Source organism: Manihot esculenta, chromosome 12 (genome assembly GCF_001659605.2).
Source record: "Manihot esculenta cultivar AM560-2 chromosome 12, M.esculenta_v8, whole genome shotgun sequence".
In the NCBI taxonomy this organism is placed as follows: domain Eukaryota; kingdom Viridiplantae; phylum Streptophyta; class Magnoliopsida; order Malpighiales; family Euphorbiaceae; genus Manihot; species Manihot esculenta.
The window spans coordinates 35096848-35122122 of NC_035172.2; the positions used below are offsets into that span (position 1 = coordinate 35096848).

Here is a 25275-nt window from a genome sequence, read left to right on the forward strand (position 1 = left end):
TATGCATGACCAATGATGGCATTCTGTAAAATCATTAACAAAAACAATCTAAATCAAAGACCTTAAAAAATTAAGTCAACCGAAAAAAAGGCATATGGCATATTTTATCATTTTTAAGTTGTCCTCCCTGTAAATCTGTTTTTATCATTCATTCCAAGAGTAATGACAATGCAGATATACATTTTGCAGCACATTAGTAATTGATCTGAATAGTTCAGTCTTCATATTACATTTTTAGGTTTAGGGAAACATCATGAACTAATATTCAATCTCAATATATAAAGTTTATCCAAATGGAAGCCCAATGGACACTTATCAGGATGATCCAGATTTAACTGTTTTGGGTAAAAAAAATGAGCCTGTGACCTCTCTCCACAAAATCAGTATGTATGTTCCCTGGTGGGAACATTAGATCAAAGGGAATTAAAGAGTTATCTTTCATCCTCAGGAACCATAGACATGGATGGAAATAATGAGACCCAAGTTCACTCACAGACCTGAAGTGCACGAATGAAAGGCAGCAAAGAACACGAAGGAAGAAACATTTCAAAAGCCTTTAACAATGGCAGAAACAAGTGCTGTTCACAAAGCACTGCCACCATCTTTGAAAGAGATGTTGGCCCTTCATCAGGATCACTTGAAACATTAACATGTTCACCAATTCCACATTTGCTTTCCTCTTCACCAGATACACCATGTGCCACAGATATATTTGGACGATAATAAGTACTTGAAACATCAGCAGCAGATAAAACCAATTGGTCCTGAGATATGGGCTCCAAAAGGCGTCGACGTTTTGGATTCTGCCTTTTGTAATGAAATGTTACTGCTCTGTTACCCACTGGCAGAGAATTAGTAGCTAGCACAGCTGCTCCAACATTTTCAGCAATCTGGGATGCAATATCATTCACCTTGATGGCTGAAGTTTCCCTGTAAATACAATTACTGAAATCAGATACAAGACTCAAATGCATGTGAAGTCTAATGCATTCCTAAGAAAAAATAAAAACGGAAGTAAGCAAAGAGACATATCAATTTGCAAGTTTTCTAGAACAAATGCACAAGTGTCTATTAAACTTGAGAAAAACACAACAACATCTGGGAACCACAACTTTCTATGGAGTTTAGTAACCTTGCTGCCGTAATTTCTAGCCAAATTGTTAGGCAAGATAATGGAGACACATCTGGAAAGCATGATGCAATCATTGCCAAAAGTGACCAGGACATCTCTTTTGCTTTCGTCAAGAGGGCTTCTCCAGCATTTTTCTGCTTCTCACAATCTGCTAAAATTCTAAAGAGTTCAACAGGTATGAGTACACTCTCATCTGCACAGGAAGTTCCACTCCCTTTTTCAGTGGCATCCAAGTAAGAAGGAGACCCAGCTTTCTTTCTTGACTGCATGCTTTTCAAGACAGTTAAAATATGAATTTTGAGACGTGGATCACTAAATTCCTTGGCTGCCTGAAACATTGAGTTATAAGACAATCTAAATGAAGCAAACTTGATCAAAAAAAATTTTGGGATACAATTGAAACCTTAGTAAAAAACTAAAGAGACTTACCACTTGGACCACTGTATCAAAAGGGTATCCTCCACTCTGAGCTTCAGACAAAAATCCAACCTTATTGCAGAAAGAAGAAACTATAAGATTGGAAGATGAAAAGTTACTCAAATCAAAATTAATGAAACATAATAGATAAATAGTCAATTATTCCTCTGTCTTTGCCTTCTTTGCCTTTTTTTCCTTCATTTTGTTATCATAAAGTCTAAGAGAAAGAGACAAACCCAATCATTATCTCTTGCCAATACAGAAAGGTATTTTGTGCTCAAGGGAAGCTGATGCATCTGGCAGAAAATTTTAACTAAATTCCAATGCTGACTTGCAGCTTTTTGGCGAGATCTTAATTCAGCCCCATCGCCACTACCAGTTAGAAGCCAAGATCCACAGGTCTTTCCGTCCATCATCGCTGGAAGGCTTGCCTTTTCCAAATGCTGTAAGACTAGCATGAGAGCTCGTGAGGGTTGTTTGCTCGTATGCAAATCTGCAGTCCTCTTTAGCTTAGCTTCCTTTACACCATCATTCCGTAAATATTCATCCGCTAGTGATCTAGCTAGAGACTCTACCATGCCACCTTCTTGAGAAACCAAATGAAAAGCAGTGCCTTTAGGTGAAATTTGACCATATTTTTCTTTGTTTTCACTTAGTTTATGAAATGATGATATCCGCTTCAAGGCAGAAATATCCACCCGAAGCATGCTTGCAGATAAGCCACAAAGCTCGAGGAGAAAAGCACACGATGCCCCCAATACAGGATCCTCAAAATGAGTAATAGCAAGTGGGATCACCTGAAGTGCCACAATAAATGTTTGCAAGCATTATTAAGTTGAGATAAAAGTAGTCTTGAAGAAGTAAAGTGTTCGTACACCAATAAATTAGTAAGATAGAAACTAATTAAGCTGGCCTACATTATCCTTGTGAATGACATTTGATTAGACTTCATTCATCCAATCATATGTGGAATCACTTGAATTCCATAATCCTTAGTGAAAAATTGAAGCACAAATTTCAAGGGACTTCCCAGCAGTTCCATAATTTACAAGGGTCTATATCTATCTGGCTTTATTCATGACAGATTGAAATCCCTGTAAGGAAGCCATCTGTAGGTGTCCTAATTCCTAACTGTAACCATCCAGATGTTGTCACTGCCCATAAATTAAATTTTTATACACTACAATATGTATAGGTTCTGATTTCCACAAACAAAGAGTAAAAATTAACTACTGGGGCAAAGGTGGGAGAAAGAAGAAATCACTATAATTGTGTTCTTTGTTCCCTCATTGGATCTGGCAAATGATGATGCTTAAAAAGATGGACCTAAAGAAGGGAGGATTGCCTAAGGGTTTATAATAGGCACATTTCGCTTTCCGCAAACCCATATTGGAATTTAACACACCCCTTTACACCCAGGATCAAATTTCTGAAGCATGAAACAGTCATAAGAGACCCAACACAAGGGAGGCTCTGATACCATCTTAACAAAATAGACCAAGCCTAATTAATGCACAAAAGCTAACTATAGAGGGAAGGATTGTCCTAAGGCGGGGCACATTACCCCTGTATACATTACATTGTATCAAATCAATGTGGGAATTTAACAATGACCACAATCATAACATGAATAATAATAATAATACTAGTAGTAATAATAATAATAATAACAATAATAACAGTAGTAGTAATAATTGTTAAATTTGGGTCAGGCCTAACTCACCCCAAAAGCTAGCTCAAGGGGGAGGAGTGCCTATATCCCATATAAGGGGCACATTATCCCTTTCCACAACCGATGTGGGATTCAACTCACCCCCTCACGCCCAGAATTTTTACTGGTGTGTGTCACATCTATGGGACGCCCAACATCGGATGGGGAGGCTCTGATACCATGTTAAATTTGGGTCAGGCCTAACTCACCCCAAAAGCTAGCTCAAGGGAGAGGAGTGCTTATATCCCATATAAGGGGCACATTACCCCTTTCCACATCCGATGTGGGATTCAACAATAATAATAACCAAAAACAACAAAAACTAAGTCTTAATCCCTGTTGAATCCCATATCGGCTGTGGAAAGGGGTAATGTGCTCCTTATATGGGCCATAGGCACTCCTCCCCCTTGAGCTAGCTTTTGGAGTGAGTTAGGCCTGGCCCAAATTTAACATGGTATCAGAGCCTCCCATCCGATATTGGGCGCCCCATAAATGTGCCACGCACTAGTAAAAATTCTGGGCGTGAGGGGGTGTGTTGAATCCCACATCGGCTGTGGAAAAGGGTAATGTGCCCCTTATATGGGGCATAGACACTCCTCCCCCTTGAGCTAGCTTTTGGGGTGAGTTAGGCCTGGCCCAAATTTAACAATCCCAAATTAGTTGGAGTTAGCTATAAGAATTTTTTTAATATTCAGTGCATTTGAAACCAATTCTACAGCCATATCCAAAAATGATAAATTTTTTGAACAACAAAAAGAATAAAATTTGAAGCAATTTTTAGGTTGCATTGTCAATTTGTAATGATTTTCACCCAACTTTATTATGCACATTGCCAAGTTATGCTCCTGCTAATGCAACTGATAGAGAAATCTGCACGAAGTTCTACTTTCACATTGTCAGACGACATGGCAGCTATCACATACCCTTACAGTTGTAAACCTTGTATTACTATTACTGCTATGAAAAAAAATCCCCTTACTTCCCTCAGAAAAATACAGTTTTCTTGAGGTCAATTATCTATATCCCCTCTTGAACTTGAGTAATCTCTTTATAAAGCTAGATGGCAAGAAATCAAATCTTACAGATGAAACAATAGCCTCTTCACTCTGTGTTAAAGGTGCTAGAAGTGTTTGCACATCTGATTGCACATTTGTTTGTCCATGTGATGCAGCACCAGATTGGCCTTCCAATTTCAACTTTTGAACTCTAACCCCAAGAATATGATTAAAAGCTGCCAGCGCACGACCACGATGCAAATGGTGCTCAAGCCCATGTCCAGTTTCCTGAAGTCAATGCACCCATCAGATAATAAGCACTGTAAGTGACAATTGAGGAAACAAAAGTAGAACAGAATGTATTAAAAATCTCATCAAACAAACCAGTCACCATCAGCAAAGATAGACTCCACAACACCTCCAATCACAGATTCTTCTGTTTACTACATTACAAATTTTTATTTATCCAGTGACATTGGCCTTCTTATCAACAACTGTTACTTTAATCTGCTCCCCAACATACGTACCAAATCTCATGTCCTTTTCCTAGCATGAAATTTGGGCTGACCATGAAAGTCTAGCTATTCAGTTTTATAAATTTTACATGAGTCTCATCTTGCAAAGGTACAGTTGTCATGCTAACCGGCAATCTTCAAGAACATGAGCATACCTAAAATATCTTCTTACTAACTTTCCAAGAGAAACTGCACTGAAAGATCATGCAACAGCACAGCTGTGTCACTTGAGCATTGTATAACAGATTTTCAGCACAAATTTACTTATCCTAAGTAGAAAACAAGGAACCAGTCTACAAAGTACAAGGGCTTTGAGTTCACTTAACCTGTACGTTGCATCGGAAGAAAAGCATTTTCCTAAAGAAAAATAGTATAGAATCTTTTCCCTCACATATAAAACTGACTTATGAGGAACCAACTAATTATGATACTTGCTCTTATTTAATCATATCATTAGCGTAATAGAAATAATAATAGTGCTTTAAAAATAAAGAAAGGGTTGCCTACTCTCTTCAAAATCACCAGCATATCAAGCATCAGCATTGCAGTTAACAAAATCTCATTGCCATTAGACCTGTGCCCTTGGCATTTCAAAATACCATACTCACACCAAAGCTGAATGCTTTGAAGAAAACTCAAGTATATATATCTACAATGTGCATACATACAAGATTGTTAAATTAAATATAATGATAAACATGAATTAAGTTATGAGGAGAGAACGATGCAGATACCTCAAGTGAGGAGTCATACAGTTCCTCTTGGACATGCTTTTGTATTGTTGCTTCCCAGGATACAGCACTTATCTCAGTATGTTCATCAGCGTGTATGTAAAAGTCAATTTCTCTATCTAACAGAGAATCCCCTACAGGCAGACCTGAGAATGATTGCCATCCAAGCGGACCCTACAGTATTTTGAATTTCATCACGATTCTCAGCATTTCTGATGTATATGAATTTATGAACATTACCATTTAGTCAAAGCAAAATTAGTAAGGTGTTCCTAGCTTGCATCAACATAAGATGAGGAAATTTAGAACTTTGGCACAAAAAATAACATCGCATTATTGACCAAATAGATCCAAAGTTTAGTCAAAACTTCAATTGCAACCAATTCTTTACCGGTATCTACATTTAACATGTCCATCAATTGTCGCTAGCCTGAGATAGTCTTAGGCTAGATGTGCTATTGCATATCTAAAGTTTAACTAGAGCATATTCAAATGTAATAGTACTAAAACACGTTAGTGCAGATGCAACCAGAGGAAAAAGGGGCAAAAACTTGCACAAATGCTGCAAGAAAAGGAACAAGTAAACAGGGGAGGGGAGTGATTCTTGCAGAAAGAGACAGATATGGACAAAATAGGTGCTAATAATGCAGGAAAATGTAGAGGTAGAGAAGCCAATTTTTAGTAGAAGTGCAACCTCAAAACAGATTTAGAGTGACTTTGCCGACAATTAATATGTTTATCTTACAGTTCCGTATAATTGACCAAACTTGAAATAAGTTGAAGTTTATGTATACAATTATTCTGACTAAATTTAAAAACCTTTAGTTATTGGTCCTAATACAATATCCATCATAGCTAGCAAGCAGAAAATTAATTATAAAGCATCCAGAAAAAAAAATCAGATGGATATTAGAGAATGAAAAGACCTGGATATAAAGCTGAATTAACCTCCGGACAGTTTTGGGAAACCAGCATGGCAGCATTTGTAGAAGTGAAGTATCACGTGCAGAAGAGAAGAAGATATTGTCGCGCCAACACAAATAGTTTGACAGTGCTGGATTTCAATGTACATAAATTAAACATTGCAATTGAAAGAACATGCAAGAAAACTAAAGATCATCCAGCTGACTTATGTGCACGCACAAATATAATTAAAATAATATAAGGTTACCACCAACCATTATTTGCCCTAGAAACCAATAAATTTGATGTATCTTGTCCAACACTTGCTGCTACAAGTGTGCGCCACAATGTAGGAAAGCGTTGCAAAGTGGGCCTAAGGTTTTCCAATGTGCATTGAGCTGTGGAGCTACTAAGCCTTGAAACAGTGCCACTACTTAAGCAATTTTGAATTGGAATAGAGGCATACATCAGAGTTGCTAAAGCTGCCATTTCACCTGCTCCTTCAGCAATATCATCAACAGTACGAATTATCTCATCGATGTCCAGAACACTGAGGTTGCTATCACGAGACATTATAGCCCGAGCATTACAAAATGATGCATCATATTCATGGCCTTTGATTCTAGATAGAAGCAACCATCTTGCCCATTGGCAATCTCCCTGAACAGAAAAGTAAATAGAATAATGACGCAAGTGCAAGCACAACATATTTAAAACAATCAACAAGCCATGTCGCATTAATAAATATATGTATAAATATATATATAATTGTGTATATGATATCAGTATCAGTCAGGATCAGATCCATCATGATGACCAACACATAAAAAGAAGGGATTTGCGTCACAAGAATAGATCATATAAAGGAGACACAAGCTTAATCAAGATAAACCTTTTTCATAAAATAGTAAGACAAATTTCTAACCATAATTTCGCCTATATAAACTTCAATTTGTATCTGCCAATATTCATTTCAATAAGATCATTATTACTAAGTTTTTGGTAGAATTTCAATCAGACGTTTGACGTGATAACAAAGTAAAATTTTTTCTCATCTAGATTTACAGTTAAAAACAACCTTTACGAATCTCACTAAGTCGAAACATCAAAAACTTGTAAAATATCCACATAAACAAATTGATAATGGTAATCCTTTTAAAAATTGAAGTTGGATATTTTAGTGATACAAATTGAAGTTTAGCAATTGTGCTAAAATTTAATAACAAATTCAGTGACCATGGCTGATATTCACCCAAACTTGGGAGATACAATGTCACGTGTTCAACTAAATTGGAAAAACTACACCTATCTAATGCAATATGATTTGGAAGAAAGAAAAGCTGAAGAGAGGAACAATTTGCAATCTGGAGCACATACTGTGCAGTTTGTCACAGTCATAATTCCCATGTGGTAGGAACTAGGAAATGCATATAATTAGTTCGTGGGAGAAAATTATATTCCCAAGCAAAATCTGTGTTCTGAAACAGTTCCAAAATTAGAAGAAAGCCCTTCTCTTCTTTTCAAGAAGGAAGCCTAACTAAAAGAGTGAAATCAGGCCATGCTGACATAGCATAGAACATTTCATACATTAATGCTCCTAATTTATCCTCCAAATAACAGAAGAAGTTGATAAAATCATAATTAAGGCATATGAAGAACAAAGTTGGGTACCATGAAGTACATGTGCTTCGTCCTAACGTAACACACTTTAACTTTGACAGTTTTACATCTGCAGCAAATGAGTAAAACAATACAACAATTAACCTGTTTCGAAGTTGTGCTGTTTTTAGTTCAGCAATAGTGTTGAACATTGTTATAAGTTATAGAAAGTAAATATGTTAATATAGGAAGTAAATATGGATAGATGGGTTAGTTGCTTAATCTTAGGGATTGTATAATCATAGATTTGATTTTCTTTCCTATTTAGATACCCTCTCTCATGTATAAATAGATTGTAATCTCTATTGTGAAATATAACAAATATTATCCTTCTACATGGTATCAGAGCCTTTCTCGTAGAGATTTAATTTTTCTCTCCCGTCAAAGTTTTTTTTAAGAAAAAAAAAAAAAAAAAATTTTGGAGACTTAGGGCTCTGTTTATTTGGGTTACCCATAACGGGTAATATTTGGATCTCACCATCGCTAGAGTCGCCACATCGTTCCCTTGTCAGATCTGAGGTTTATTTGCCATTCGGGTTTTGGGGGAGGTGTTTTTATCGGTACTGTTCATCGGACTGTTCACGGGTACTGTTCACGAGTACTGTTCATCGACACTGTTCACGTGGTACTGTTCACGTGGTACTGTTCATCGGTACTGTTCACGTGGTGCTGTTCACGCCGGGTACTGTTTTCTGATTCTGTGTTTCTTTTGTTGCTGTCGTTTTGGGTTTGTTGTCATGGTTGAAGTGAAAACCACCACCGTAACTGATGTGATTCCTATGATGACTAAAATCACGGAACACAAATTGAATGGATCTTCCAATCAAGGAATTTTGATATCTGCAGATGAGTATGCACAATTCGTCCAATACCAGGCATCTCTAAAATCCTCTAATTCCTCCTCTATCACTGCAATTGCCGAGTCAGGTAACTCTACTACATGTCTTGTGTCTTCATCCTCAAAATGGGTTATTGATTCTGGTGCTACCGATCATATGTCAGGTAATTCTACCCTTTTGTCCAATCTTGAGTCTCGTACATCGCCTTCTTATGTTACTCTTGCTGATGGCACTAAATCTTCTGTCATTGGTTCTGGTCATGTCAACTTAACCCCTTCTCTTTCTGTATCCTCTGTGTTATGTCTCCCTAAGTTCGCATTTAATTTGCTTTCCGTTAGTAAACTCACTCGTGCATTGAATTGTTGTGTCTCATTCTTTCCTGATCACTGTGTTTTTCAGGATCTTTCGACGAAGCAGATTATTGGTAGAGGGAGTGAGTCAGAGGGTCTTTACGTCTTGGATCAGCAACTACCTCGATCTCCTCGATCTCTGGTATGCTCCACGCATTTAACACCTTTTGATGTTCATTGTCGTTTGGGGCATCCTTCTCTCTCAGTTTTAAAGAAGTTATATGCACAGTTTCATTCTTTGTCTACTCTAGATTGTGAGTCTTGTCAATTTGCCAAACATCATCGTTTACCTACACTGCCTCGAGTCAATAAACGGGCTTCGTCCCCCTTTGAGTTAGTACATTCAGATGTTTGGGGTCCTTGTCCTGTTGTGTCTAAGTCTGACTTTAAGTATTTTGTTACTTTTGTTGATGATTTCTCTCGTACTACTTGGTTATTTTTAATGAAGAGTCGTTCAGAATTATTTTCTGTTTTTTGTGCATTTTATGCTGAAATCCAAACCCAATTCAATACTTCCATCCGTATATTGCAAAGTGATAATGCTAAAGAGTATCTCTCTGGGGAATTTCAATCTTATTTGTTACAAAAAGGGATTCTTCATCAGTCATCTTGTGTTGCCACTCCTTCACAAAATGGAGTTGCTGAAAGAAAAAATCGACATCTTCTTGAAGTAGCCAGAGCTCTCTTATTCCAAATGAAGGTACCTAAATGTTTTTGGGTTGATGCTGTATCCACTGCTTGTTTTTTGATCAATCGCATGCCTTCCTCCATCCTTCATGGTGATATCCCTTATAACATTTTGTTTCCCACTAAATCTTTGTTTCCTATTGAGCCACGTATGTTTGGTTGTACATGTTTTGTTCGTGATGTTCGTCCACAGGTTACTAAATTGGATCCTAAATCACTCAAATGTGTCTTCCTTGGCTACTCTCGACGTCAGAAAGGGTATCGTTGTTTTTCTCCTGATCTGAATCGGTATCTTGTGTCTGCGGATGTAACATTCTTTGAGTCCACTCCATTTTTTCCGCCATCATCTGTTTATAACACCGAGGGGGAGGAAGATGACCTCTTGTTATACACTGTTCGCTCTTTGTCTCCTCAAACTACTCCTACACCTTTCGCTCATGTGCCAGGTCGCCCTCCCATCTTTCATGTGTATTCCAGACGCTTAGAGGACTCTGACTCCGTTCCGCTACCTGCTTCTTCGTCGACAGATCCTGCTCCCACTGATCCTTCACCGTCTGATTTGGATTTGCCCATTGCTCTTCGCAAAGGTAAACGTACTTGCACTTATCCTATTTCATCTTGTGTCTCTTATGATCAATTATCCTCCTCTTCTCGTTGTTTTGTCACTGCTTTAGATTCTATTTCAATTCCCAAAACTGTTATTGAGGCTTTGTCCCATCCTGGTTGGCGTGCTGCAATGGAAGAGGAAATGATGGCCCTTGACACTAATGGTACTTGGGAGTTGATGTCCTTGCCCCCAGGAAAGCGGGCTATTGGGTGCAAATGGGTGTTTGCAGTAAAAGTAAACCCTGATGGATCTATTGCTCGCCTCAAGGCCCGTTTAGTGGCCAAAGGTTATGCACAAACTTATGGAGTTGACTATTCTGATACATTCTCTCCAGTTGCCAAGCTCGCATCTGTCCGATTGTTTATTTCCTTGGCGGCTACTCATGATTGGCCCTTGCATCAACTGGATATTAAAAATGATTTTCTTCATGGTGATCTTCAGGAGGAGGTTTATATTGAGCAACCACCTGGTTTTGTTGCTCAGGGGGAGTCAGGTAAGGTTTGTAGACTTCGAAAATCCCTTTATGGCTTGAAACAGAGTCCTCGAGCATGGTTTGGCAGGTTTAGTGAGGTGGTCCAACAGTTTGGAATGAAGATGAGTAAGTGTGATCACTCAGTGTTTTATAGAAATTCTGATAGTGGAGTAATTCTGCTTGTAGTATATGTGGATGATATCGTTATTACAGGAAGTGACATTGCTGGCATCACATCCCTAAAAGAATTTCTTAAAACACAGTTTCATACAAAGGATTTGGGTTCCTTGAAATATTTCTTGGGAATTGAAGTTATGCGGTGTAAGAAAGGCATCTTCTTATCTCAAAGAAAATATTTTCTTGATTTGTTGGCAGAAACAGGAAAATTGGGTGCTAAGCCTTGTAGTACCCCAATGACCCCTAACCTTCAACTTACCACAGAAGACAGTGAGCCATTTGCAGATCCTGGAAGGTACAGAAGATTAGTTGGTAAGCTGAATTATTTGACTGTGACTCGTCCTGATATTGCATATTCAGTGAGTGTGGTAAGTCAGTTTATGTCCTCTCCTACTGTTGCCCAGTGGGATGCTCTGGGACAGATTCTTTGTTACCTTAAAGGGGCCCCAGGACGAGGCCTATTCTATGGTAACCATGGGCACTCAAATATTGAATGCTTTTCTGATGCTGATTGGGCAGGCTCGAAAGTTGATAGGAGGTCAACTACTGGGTATTGTGTTTTTGTGGGAGGTAATTTGGTCTCATGGAAAAGTAAAAAGCAAAATGTGGTCTCCCATTCTAGTGCTGAATCTGAATATCGAGCCATGGCACAAGCCGTTTGTGAAATCTTGTGGGTACGTCAACTGTTGGAAGAAGTTGGGTTTTCAAATTCGGTGCCTGCTAAGTTGTGGTGTGATAATCAAGCAGCTATCCACATTGCCTCCAATCCAGTATTTCACGAGAGGACCAAACACATCGAGATTGATTGTCATTTTGTTCGTGAAAAGGTTCAACAAAAGATAATATCAACAGAACATATCCGAACTGGAGAACAATTAGGAGATATTTTTACTAAAGCTCTAAATGGAACTCGAGTCGATTATATATGTAACAAGTTGGGCATGATTAACATTTATGATCCAACTTGAGGGGGAGTGTTATAAGTTATAGAAAGTAAATATGTTAATATAGGAAGTAAATATTGATAGATGGGTTAGTTGCTTAATCTTAGGGATTGTATAATCATAGACTTGATTTTCCTTCCTATTTAGATACCCTCTCTCATGTATAAATAGATTGTAATCCCTATTGTGAAATATAACAAATATTATCCTTCTACAAACATCACCCTTTCAAAGCAGGGTGATAGAGACTTTAAAATGTATCTGGAATATCATTGCATGTGTCATTATGAGTCAATAGATTACAGTTATATATAGGCTCTGAATATATTTGATGCCATTAGCTGAAAATAACAAACTATTTAGAATAAGTCAATAGAGCATTAGACTGCAGAATACACTTTAAAACAAGCAGCTTCAAAGGCACAAGCAAACGGCATTAACAATTTTCAGTATATATTTAATTGCTATCTCTAGTGAATATCTAATAAACTATTTACTCATCAAATGAACCTGCAAAAGTTAGACAATACTAAAGCAAAATACAAAATCAGAGAACGGTAAGACTCACTAGATGTGAGGAAACTTACTGCAGCTTCCTGTAACAAGTAAAGTGAATCATTCTCCCTGGCCAATTTGTGATGTTCAAGATAAAGGTCCAAAAGGTTTGGCAAGTTATATTGCACACAATGATGCACCAGTAATTTATCCAAAGCTTGTGTTGTATCAACATGAAAGTTTCCACCATCTGATATATTCAGATCAGATGAAAGTTTCACAGAATAATCCTCTGATGACATTCTATTAGGCCTGCTAGTGATGAAGCCTGAACGAGCTAGTAGAGCTACAATATCTTCAGTGCCTTCCCAATAATCCTTCAAAAAAATATATTTCTTAGCAAGCTCCTGTTCCATGAGCATCCTTAACCAGATGGTGCACATAACATCAACAGAAAGCCTTAATATTTTGACTCCTGGAACATCAATGCAAACAGCATCCACTTCTTCAATGGAGCATATATAATTACTGTAGTCTGGAAATTCACTGCTGCATCCAATATCAGGTGCATGTTTTGAGCCATCTAAAGTGATCTGGAGGCTTCCATGTGATACTACAGATGAAGGAATGAGATCCATAAGTTTAAAAACTTCATCCCAGTCATTATGGCCCAAATAATATTCCAGTTGAGACTCCCACAATACATGAACACCCATGAGGAAAGGTTGATCCAGAACTATCTGCATAGTAAGAAAATAGTCAAGGAAAATAAGCTTAGTGCCTATATTTGCAGTAGAAAAAGAAAAAATGTCATGTCGTTTGGCACATGCTACAAGAATTCAACACAGGAACATGCCACAGGAAGACACGGTTACAGACCATAGTTACCTAAATCATGGTACAGGTACGGGGTATGCAGTATGCCAATGAATGAATTATAGAAAACGTAGGGGGGTAGGCTTAACAGAGCACTAATTTAATTTGGGACATGTAAATTATGTTTATGCAATGTAATATAATGTTTACATAATTAAATATATGACTAATAGTTGATAATAATTATATTTTCTAAAAAACATTTTTAAGTTTAACTAATAAAATAGTAATTTATACTCCCAAATTAACATTGCCACCTATTCCACGACCATTTAAATTTACTAGTTGTACCTCACTTAAAATGTTTTAAAATATATTTCTTCTTTTTACTTTTTCTTTGTTATAGCTCTTCCATCTTTTTATTTCTTGTTGGAACCTCTATTTTATTGACTTTATTCACGTATACCAATAATTTGGGATGCAAAAGTATCGCATTTCGGTTCGAAGTACCCAGAACGCAGTTCACAGGAGGGTTGAGAATATGGGCAGGTGACAAGTCCTATCTTACTTCAATAAGGTTTCAGCAAAACATGGTGTATTCAGAAAGAAATCAAAGAAAAGCAAAAAAAAAAAAAGAAAAAAGAAAAAAAGAGAAGAGAAAGAGACTTACACGATCAATGGTCCTCTGATCCCAGGCACTAGACCACACTGCTGCAGCAGTCCAATATCCGGCATGAGCAGTATCTTCATCAACCACAGGGTCACAATAATCTTCCTTGATGCTTGTCCATGGACCTAGAACAACACCATCAATCTCACCACATTCAATGGTAAGATTGCTAAATAAATGTGGACATAATAAGTGCAGCTTAATTTCTCCAGGTGACTTTAAAGTCAACATAGCACCCATCAATGCCTTCTGCCGACCAATAAAAGTTTTCCAGAAACTACTGCTAGGGTACAGCCTCTTTCCAGCAAGAAAGAAAAAAGAAAAGCCTTATCAGAGCATGAAATCAAAATTTAAGGCACAGCCACTTGTAAAAATATAATGCAGCAGACAACTGTAGAATACCTCTATTAATGATATCTTCTCCAATATCTTCCACTCATATGGTCCCAGGTAACCATATTTTCTCACCTCTTCTGCAACTTGAATCCGAATAGATCTCCTTACAGTGCCAAATAATAACTGCTTGAGGCAGGTTTCAATGTCTTCTCCGAGCCTTTGTAATGTTGCAATTGCATGTCCAGTTTCACCCTGTCAAACACACATGATTAATGCAGCTACATATATTTATCTCAGAACACTGCTAGGTACACTGGCATGCTATAACCCAGTATTCTAATGCACCAACTTTTTATTACAGAATTTTCATAACATTCATTCACGTCCTGTATTTGGCTTATTCAGGTTCTGTAATTTACCCTTGTCATTCACTTTTGGTAATCATATTCCTATTAATTCTCACTTTCTGTAATTATTACACGTAGTAACTACACCAAGTGTTTTTGTTTACCATAACGCAAGCAAACAAAAATAAGCTACCTTCAGAAATAGGTCATAAGCAATGGCTCTTCCAATGTCACGAACTTCACTAAAGGTATCAGAAGGATCTTCATCAGTGTCCAAATCTCTTGAACGATGAAGATGTAATTGAAGAACAGCTGATGGAAGTCGGCCAGAGATGAGAGCATCTTTAACTACAGTTTTAAGATCAAAATTTTCTAATTTCCATCGGGCAATCATCTCCTTGGGATTTTCCAATGGAAAGTTTTTCTTTCCCAAATTTCCAGCTTGAGGCACAAATATAGATATTGCAGTTGAGTCATCTTGATCCAAATCAGCACCAGAAACCAATGCATCCTTGGACATCAAAGCAAGTTTTTCGCCCTTGGAACCCACAGAAGATACAGAAATTGAAAGTTCTTGTTGGTTTACCGTCTCCAAGGAAACAGTATTTTCTGGAAAAACTGAAAACTGAGCTTCATCCTCTGACAAAACTGAGTCCACCGAATTTATCGCTTCACCACCATCTATCTATAACATTGAGAAAGTTTACATGGTAAGCAACAGATAAGAAGCAAAAAAATTTCACAATATGTTTTCAGCACACACAATAGCATACCAATCCCTGGCTAGGCTTTTTGAATTTTGCTCCAAGTCGATATTGCAGATTCCTAATGATCTCCAAAAAACGAGCCATATCACAAAGCCTTTTTGAGTCCGCCATTTCACTTTGTACTTGATCTGATATAACTGAAGGAAGAGAGAGAAATCGGGTCTTCCTAAAACCAAGTAGCAAGCCATTTTTATGTTGCAGTAACCCAAATTTTCTAATCATCTTGGTTGTGAAGCAAGTGGCCAATGCAAGAACCCTGTAATACAGATTTCACAAAGGAAAAAAGAAAAAAGAAAAAAGAACAAAAAGAAGTAACCAGTAGTTAAACAGCAGCCAACAATGAACTTCCTGACACCCATAAAAAAAAGGAAACTGAACTATCAATCATATCTTAAGACTTGAATTAAGAGCGAAAATTTGACCCAAAAAAAAGGAATTAAGAGCGAAATTGATGTTACTGCAGTACTCACAGAGAAGACAAAAAAGGGAAGAAAGTGAAATATGATACCAACTACATGCAAAGGCAAATGGAAGAAAATCACAGTTTGCTTGACCACTTCCTTGGCCTCAAAAATTTGTGAAATGACCCTTTAGCAAATGTGCAGACTAAGATGGGTTCGCAAATCACAATGCAACATTTTTAGTCAACTATACAGAGGCAAATGCAACCCCAGTCCCCAGCACTTTCCAGTTCAAGCTAACCAGCCAATTTAAGAATGGACAAAGATATAAAAACGATATATTATTAGGTGAAAATTAAAATGTTCACCATGTAACCATCAATCCTATATAAGCAAAACAAAAAAATCAGAAAAACCTGGAGGCTTGATCTACACAGGGTTTAAGTATGTAACTGAAATAAACCAATATCTACATTACAAAACAGATTCATATGTATCAATATCAAGAAATATAGTCAGATTATAAAAAATAAAATAATGTATAAAATTTGCAGATCAATCTACATAACCCTAGTAAAAATCTTGACCAAGCCAGCTTGCATAGCTTGCTATTTATCCACTTTGTAACTGACCAAAGAAAATTCCACAGCATAGTTATGAAAATCAAATAAATCTGGTAAAATGGTTTACCTTGATGCAGCAGAAACGTCAATGTCACTGCCATTTCTGTTACACATCAGATAAACAGCAGCAAAGAGCAATCTCAAAATGCCTTCTTCTGCCAGACTGACGTCCACAAGCATTTTTAGAGATCTGTTACACCACCCAAAAAGTCAAAGAACCCATTACTCTACAACTAGAACCATAACCAAGATGCCACATCAAAAAAGCCATTTTGTTTGTTACTTGTTTTACCCATTATAAAATCTCATGTAGGGAAAATGTCCGCTAGAATTTAATATGCTTCCAGTAGATTAACTTTTAAGAATACACAGTTAAAAAGGAAAAAAGACAACTTGTTACCATTGAAGCAGAATAATTCCAAAATTAAATGTCTTTTCTTTGTATTTCAATCAGAGATATGGAGCAGGAGAACATATTAACAAGGAAACAGCATCCTCTTCAATGTAGGAATAAATAAGCATAAGGATTTTTTAACAAAATAAATAAACAAATAAAACAATCATGAACAATAAAGACACCTCGCAATGACAAAAAGCTGAAAACCATAGCCGATAGAGAATTTAAAAATTTCAGTCTCATAAGATGCTATATACATAAGGATAAGTGTAAAAGTATCTATAAAATAAACTTTTGAGTGAAAAAAAATAAAGTACCAACATTGAGGTCTAATATTCTATGTGAAATCCTATTTCCCATGTGATACAATATTACAAATTTACTAATACAGAAGCATAGTTTATATAATAAAAGAAGAAGAAGAATAAAGAGAAAAGAGGACAATGTGCTCCACCAACAGTGAAGCTAATAGTTGTACATATCTGACTTTAGCTCTAATTAGAAGTGCACTTGTCACATGAAAAATAAAGGTTAAATGCTAAATCCTTAAAATCGTCAAAAGATTTATTTATGAAATTTTTCCTGGTATTTTTATTTTTATTTTTATTAAAAAGGATAAGTTACAAAACCTCTTTGAGTTCAGAGAAAAAGATTTTATTCCTTTGAAATTTCCTTACAGTCTATTGCTTTAACTAAAATAAATTTATAATTTTTTTTTTTTTGTTTTCATATATCAATTGCCACTGTTCTTACAAATATTACACAAAATTAATTATACTCAACAAGAGCTTCTTGAGCACTTGATTTTCAAGATCTTGTGAAAAAATTAGTACAAATTATCGAAAGGAAAAATCCTGTTAGTGTTCAAATTCTCATATTTTTAAATGATATCTCATGCATTGAGGTTTTAGTCACCAAAGGAAATTACCTTAATACAATCATTTAATATATTCACATATTATGTAATTTTCAATCACATGCAACACACATGAAAAATTTGCTAAGAATTGTAAAGGGAAGTACTCTTTGCCTCCTTTTTCCTTCTAGATAAACCTTAAATTTACTGGATGGTAAACTTTCCAATCTCATGGGCACATCACATAAACCATAGAACCAAAGAGCCAATCCAAGTGTAATTGTTGATAAATCTGACCAGGGTCAACTCCACTCCGAAATGCATCTTATGGAGGGCGGATTGCCCAACCATTGTTGTTAGAATCTTATGATTCTATTCAATTCGTACAATTAGATTCAATTATCCATTCTAGCAATTTGAATCTATGGGGTGAATTGTTAATACACCTAAATTGTGACCGAATTGAATGTATTGTTTATTATAAAGCATACTCCTAATTAATTCTATATTCATCAGATATGTCAATGTAATATTTTTTACTTATTCTTTAGTAAATATAGTATTTTAATTAATGAGAATTTTTTGAATCTTGTAATTTGATCTGATTCTTGATTCACAAAATGAAAATTCTCATTTCAGAACTCAATCTAACAATTATGTACCAAGTCACACGACAAGCAGTTTGCCCACCTACACAGCTGATGTGGAATCTTAAGACACACCCCTTACACCAAGACATAAAATATAAGGCATGAAGTCTGCAGGAACAAACATCTGCAAGTGGCCTGATATCAATACTAGAGTTGACTCTGATACCATAAGAAGAAGAAGAAGAAGAAGAAACAGAGAAGAGATCGGGAGAAAAAAAGCTGGCTGGTTCACTCAAGCCTTTAGGCATATAAATATACTGTTACATGTAAACAGAAATATTTTACACACTTACAGCACTCACACACATTTGCAAGCATAAAGATAGCACTCAATTCGGAGCTAGCATTCCAAGAATAACCACAAACAACTCGATGTAAAAAATAGATTAAAAGACTTACTACTACAATATGTAACCTGAATGAAATGCCTAATTTGTTTTTCCCAACTGCAATAAATTATTAGTACCAATATGATTGAGAACCACTAACCTAAAGGTCCTTATTTTGGAAGATCTTTAGATTTCCAAATGAAAAGGTGAAATATAAAGAAAAGCAAGTTAGATACACAGAAAAAGATTGCATGAGGATACCCCCAAAATTATCCAAAGCCCAAATGCTGGTAGAGCCCCAACCAGAAGATAGACAAAAAGATTCAAGGATATAAGATAATGAAGCAAGACCTAATAACCCATCATCTAGATTTTTGTAAGAATTTCTAAGAAATTGAATATCCATCTATAATGAGAAAATTAAAAATGTAAGCCTAATGGTTCATGTGCAAATGATTTGGAAATAATGCTATAGTGATTCCAAACAAATATATTAGCAATTTCCAACTACATAACGTTATACTATTTGTTGCTGTGTTTCTCCTGCAGCTCTTCACTCAAAAGTACATGCACAAGTAATATAAAAGTCTTGTTCAGCATTTGCTTTAGGTGCATTCATATATGCGCAAGCACATGTGCATAGATCTAACCATCATGTTGCACCATGCAAGCAAGCACTTAATTTTGGTAATGAAGCTCAAATATACCAACTTAAAGACATAAAATCAAAAGGCAAACTACAATGGGTATCATAAAAAACTCTTAATAAGACAAAGCAACAACAAATATCTTACTGCTCTATCTCATCAAATTTCAGGTAGTCCAATGCCATCTGTAGCCGACGCATCCTAGATATTTTTAAATCCCAGCCTGACATGGAGGTAATTATAATTTCATAAGTACATTTAAACTTAGAAAATACTTCAAACCTATGGCAAATGACAAACACCTATCCGGTACAAAAAAATAAATAAAAAAAATATGACAAATGTAAAAATTGATCTAGACTCTCTAAAAAAATAATAAAATCTCACCTAATTACAAAATCTAAAAAGTCAATCACAGATATGGGACATGGCCCAATAGCAAATTTTGATATTAAAAATGATAATCAGATATTAAATAAGTTTGCAGAATTCTGCAAGAGAGCATGGAAATTGAAGCAAAGATCAGTACAGAATTAAGGATATCTCAGTATTTACTAATGCGTGATGCAACGGACATATTGTAATGGAAATCTGTAACTTGGAAGGCTTGAATATTCTTCTTACCATTTTCCAAACACAAACGATCTGCCTCTTCAGGGCCTTCAAACGTAAGAACTCTATCCAAAACTTCAACTTTCCAAGCTGAGAAAAGCTCTTTGGATTCCCTTATATGATGAGTTCTTTTCACAGGATATCTGGCGCCTTTATCAAAACTGTGTAGCCGATATCCAAAAGTTTCAACAGGCAGGAAATTAGATGAAAAAGAAACAGAGGGAAGAACAACTGCAAGGCCAACTTTGTTCACAAGATAAAGACATCCATGAAATGTGCAACCAATTGCTTCTCCAACAGAAGCTTCTTCCTTCCCTTGCAGGTCAAACATTTTTCCCCCAGAATCCAAGCATCTTTCATCACGAACAGCTAAACCCATATGCAGATTTAAATGAATGAGAACATTCGGTTGATTCTTAATGCCGTGCCTCTTGGTAAGCCGAGTGATTCCCAAAGGTGAAAAACAGATACAATCATCCTCACTAAATCTTTCTGTGGGAAGAAAAACATGACGCATTGGTTGTAAATGCACCTCAGAATCAGGAAAACTATTATCTGATGTGATGCTTGAAAAGAAGTCACTCTTCTCCCCTCTACCATGAAAGTTATCTACTTTCCTCTTAAATGAATTATTACAGTACACCATTTGGTAGCCTATATCAGAACCACCAACCTCCCAACCAACCAATGTGCCAAGCCTTAAATGTTGAAAATGTGGAAGCAATTTCTCATATGCATAGTACTTCTCTGGCATATAGTCACCAGCACAAATGACATAAATAATACCACATTCATCGACAACAGCTAGCAAGGAAGTGTGTGAAACAACAAGCAACTTTCTAAACATTCTTCTACCAAATGAATCACCAACTTGAGAAGTTGACATATCATGAATTTTATGAACAGGTTTCATCTGTGGATCAACCGTGGCAACTTTTTCTTGCTGCAATGGCCTTGATTTTGGGTCAAATCCACAAGCTTGTAAAACATCCATATGTGCAATGCACTCTCCAGACATTACAGCATAAAAATAGATTAACCCAGAAGCATTTAGGCAAACAAGAAGATTATCAGAAAAGCCAAAGTCAGTCCACCCACTAACAGGGTCTACATTTGCACTTTCAGCAAGCTTCACAAAGGAAACCCAATGGATTCCCAAACCATCTAACCTAGCAACAAGAAGCAAAGCTTTTATGCTGCTTTCAATCTCTTTTGGTGTATGGGCAAATAAAGAATCTGACAATGTTAAAACAAATCCAACTAGACAATGTGAATTGCTAGAAAACACTCTGGAACATTTGTATGGACGGGCATCCAAAGTGTCTTGGCTTCCTCCCTTATTTGATAGAAAGTTTTCATGAGAAAGGAAGTCCAAAACTGGTAAATTCTCGTCAAGAATGCTAAACGAAACAACCTTCGCTGAGCCCGGAAATGATGTCTTCTCTGGGAACCTAGTCCTAATGTTACCATCAAATTTTATAGTTTTGGCTTTAGTAAAAAATGAACGCAGCCACCTCTTTGAAGCAACACCACTTGACAGATGGTCAACCCCAGTTTCTTTATGTGTATCTTGTTGAGTTTCCTCATTTCCTTTGGTCTTTTGGACAGCAACAGTAGTACTACCGCCTTCAGAATACATATCAAGAATGTCCTGAGATTTCCTATTTTGAGCATATTTGGTTGAAGGACCCCAAGTCACCCACCTCCCTTGCCCAAACTCACCCTCCAATTTAGGTCTTGTCAATGCAGTTTCATCAGGCACTCGGAAAGCATGCACTGTAACACCATAATCATTGGTCACAAAAAGAAACTCTCTAAATGAAACATCCTCGTGTGCATCATAGGTATCCCCACAAACACCCCAAGCCAGTGAATTCACATTACAAATAAAAGGATAATTATTAGATTTCAAAAATCTATGTTCGCCGGAAAAACCATTATCTAAATCTGCTACTGATATATCAGCAAGAGATATATTATCTTGTGAATCTGACCAACTTGGCTCCATTGATGGATGAGAACCAAAAGCTGCTGGAGATTGATTTTGCAGACATTCATTGAGGCAACTTTCTGAAATGTTGTCATCTATGGGGCTCTCTGCCAAGAAGATTGGAAGAAAAGGCAAAAAGGATGTCAAAACATTTCCAGTTTAGCAACTGAAAAAAAGATTAAACAGGTCCATACTTGAGATACAAGTGAACATAATAACAAATCTGTTGTTGCATGCAAATGAAAGAGCAAACATAGTCACAACAGAATGAAACATTTAATATACAGGGATTAAAGCAGAAAGCATAAGGAGAAGCCTCAAAAAATAATCACCAGTAACCAAAGGAAGCAGCAACGCTTCACACTGGTAAGACAGCAATAAGAGCAGCTCCCTAGTTGGTGAAATAAAAGCTTCACGAAATTCTGATAAGTTTAGTTGGCACTGAGAGGCGCCCCATTTATGCAACTGCAGGATAGGCAGAGTCTCGTCACCGAGAAAGTAATCCATTATGATCCTAACATCAAAGGAAACAAAACAAAAAGAAATAAGAATGGTGAAAATTAATTATGATAGGAAGTTCAGAAAGCCATTAAAAAATATATAACTTGTAGTAGATTGGAGCTCTGTAGATTTTTTTGCTATTAATAGGAAATGAGAATACAAATTTATTGGATCGCTACTAACTAGCACAGTGGCATTTGCCTATTGATCTGAAGCTAAATAACCGGGACTTAATACTTTAAGTTCAAACAAAGGCAACAAGTGAAATGAAGATATTAGGTCTTTATTAAAGCAGAGTTCAAATTCTAGCCCACATCTGTCTAACTGCATAAAGCACAAAAAAGAAGAAAAGGACAATACAAAAAATTTATATGAACTGAATGTGTATATATCGACTAGAGAAATAGCAAAATATCGTTGACGGAAAATTTTAGTAATTAAAGATGAGGATTAAAGCTGAGAATTAACCAACATCCACATTTGAACAAATTACAAGCAAACATAAGTAGAAAGGAATAAATTCAATTAAAGGTAATCTCAAATAACTTTTTTCTTTAATGGCTCTTATTTTAGATGATAAAAATTATTGAGCAAAAGAAAACATGAGAGATAGATCGGCTGGCAGCTACTTAATGCTAAAACCGAGCAATTCAGTACTTTTGAGCAGGAAATGACGAATAAATTTGAAGCACCAAATTTGCTATAGATACATAGATGGAAAGGCAAAACAGAACATTCAATTTGAGGGAATAAAAAGGGGAAAAACCTGGAGAAAAGGTTCTACGATCCTTCTACAGTCGATCGAAAAATAATCCTTACAAGGAGATTGAGAGACTCTGATACCAAATTGGGAAAACAAGTTACAAAATAGATATATAAAATTGTAAATAGAATGGAATATAAACGATAACTGATTGAAATAAATCAATCAATTAATCAAACAGAGAGAGAGAGAGAGAGAGAGAAGGGAACTCACAATCCGTAGCCAGGCGTAAACATCGACGGGCGTTTCTCGACGAAGCGGCCAGAAAGGGCGGACAGTGGAGATGAGAGGGAGGCTGGATACAGACGGTGTCTGTTTGATCTGGAAAGATGGAGAGAGATGAGGAAGGAAGAGGGAGGGAACAGAGAAGGAGGGTGTGTGTTTTTTTTTTTTTTTTTAATTCTCCGCGACATGTCGTTTTCTATTTTTTGAAAAATTACTACCAAATCTCTAAATTTTTAAAAAATTATTAATTCTATCCCTATTTCAAAAAATACTCACAGCATTATAATATCAAATTCTTTATTCATTCTGTCAAAAAAATTATTAATTAAATTAATTTTAATTAAAAAAACTAAATAATATAATTTTTAGACTTATTTTATGAGAAAAATATTTTTTATATTTTTTAAAGTTTAAAATATTTAAAAATTTTAATCAATAAAAAATATTTTTTACAGAAAATATTTTATATAAAAAATTTTTTCAAATATAAATTATTTTTTATAAATAAATGGATCTAAAATTAAATAATATGTATAATTAAAATTATAAAAATTAAATAATATAAATATTTAAAGAATTTTAATAAAAAAATGAAAGTGTTAAATTTTATAAAATATAGAAGTATTTTAATTAAATAATTTTAAAATCAAAATAAATTTGTGACTTAATAGTAATTTTATTTTTTTATTTTTTTAATAACTCTCATAATATAGTTTATTTACCCTTATTAATTTTGTGAAAAAATCATTCAAATAAATTTTTTTAAAAATTATGAAAAAATTTAATTTTTTCTAAATGCAAATAGTTTAAATTAACTATAATGGAATGTTTTTCATTAAAAAAGAAATCAATTTAATTTAATTTTTATGAAATTTTTTATTCTAAACACATAATTAATTATTTCGGCTTTTTAATAAGTATATAAAATCTATTTATTTCATTTAATTTCCTTTCAAATTAAATATTTTTATAAAATCATTTGTATATAAAATCTATTTATTTCATTTAATTTCCTTTCAAATTAAATATTTTTATAAAATCATATATACAAACACTGCTATAATATAATTGTGAATAAATTTCATTGAGGAATTTATTTATAAATTAATATATTTTAATATACAAATTATATGTGGATTTTTTTATTTTCTAAGAGAAATATTGAATTTATCTCAAGTTACAATAATATGAAAAGTCAATTTATAGAATTTCACTAACATAAAGTGGAAAGAAAATGGGAAAAATTCGTTATTCATTTCCCTAAGATGAGCTTAACATAAATGTACATGCATGAGCTACTACAGGTGGCGGATTTACATTGGTTATCCAGCTAAAACACCAAACCAATCACAAGCTTAAATTACAATATAGGTAACTAACTAACTACTTCTAGAAGGTTCCTTCTCATTCTCTTCTTGAACCTTAAAAAGAAAGCAAAGATTTTAAGAAAATTAATCTATCATTGGTCGGTGACTCAACCTGTAATGTTAAGTGTTAAATGAAATAGAAGTAGAAAATACAAAACGCCAAAGAGTTTAATGAATAGGATCTTGTAGCATATATCATTCACAACGAAAGGATATAGATGAAACGGTGATTAGAAAGAATAATGAAACAGATTTGTTGAGAGAAAACCAACACACTCATATACAGCAAATCAAAGTGGAATGAAGGTAGAAGCAGAATATTATTGCAAGAAAAGAGACAAACT

At 35.4% G+C, this 25275-nt stretch overlaps 1 protein-coding gene across 1 annotated transcript in view; it reads right to left on the reverse strand.

The window, feature by feature from the left end:
• Positions 1-23713, reverse strand: part of LOC110628050 — a 30415-nt gene extending 6702 nt beyond the window's left edge. The window contains exons 1-19 of the mRNA XM_021774495.2: positions 23553-23713; positions 23343-23412; positions 22408-22589; positions 20098-22182; positions 19621-19696; positions 16662-16784; positions 15577-15826; positions 14997-15488; positions 14523-14708; positions 14121-14417; positions 12727-13374; positions 6680-7064; positions 6428-6555; positions 5505-5675; positions 4343-4543; positions 1786-2346; positions 1562-1621; positions 1133-1461; positions 498-930 (exon numbers count right to left, since the gene is read on the reverse strand). Coding sequence (XP_021630187.1) covers positions 498-930; positions 1133-1461; positions 1562-1621; positions 1786-2346; positions 4343-4543; positions 5505-5675; positions 6428-6555; positions 6680-7064; positions 12727-13374; positions 14121-14417; positions 14523-14708; positions 14997-15488; positions 15577-15826; positions 16662-16784; positions 19621-19696; positions 20098-22182; positions 22408-22582 — 6600 coding nt within the window. The 5' untranslated portion in view covers positions 22583-22589; positions 23343-23412; positions 23553-23713. The remainder of the gene's footprint in view (positions 1-497; positions 931-1132; positions 1462-1561; positions 1622-1785; positions 2347-4342; positions 4544-5504; positions 5676-6427; positions 6556-6679; positions 7065-12726; positions 13375-14120; positions 14418-14522; positions 14709-14996; positions 15489-15576; positions 15827-16661; positions 16785-19620; positions 19697-20097; positions 22183-22407; positions 22590-23342; positions 23413-23552) is intronic.
• Between the last annotated feature and the right edge of the window lie 1562 nt (positions 23714-25275).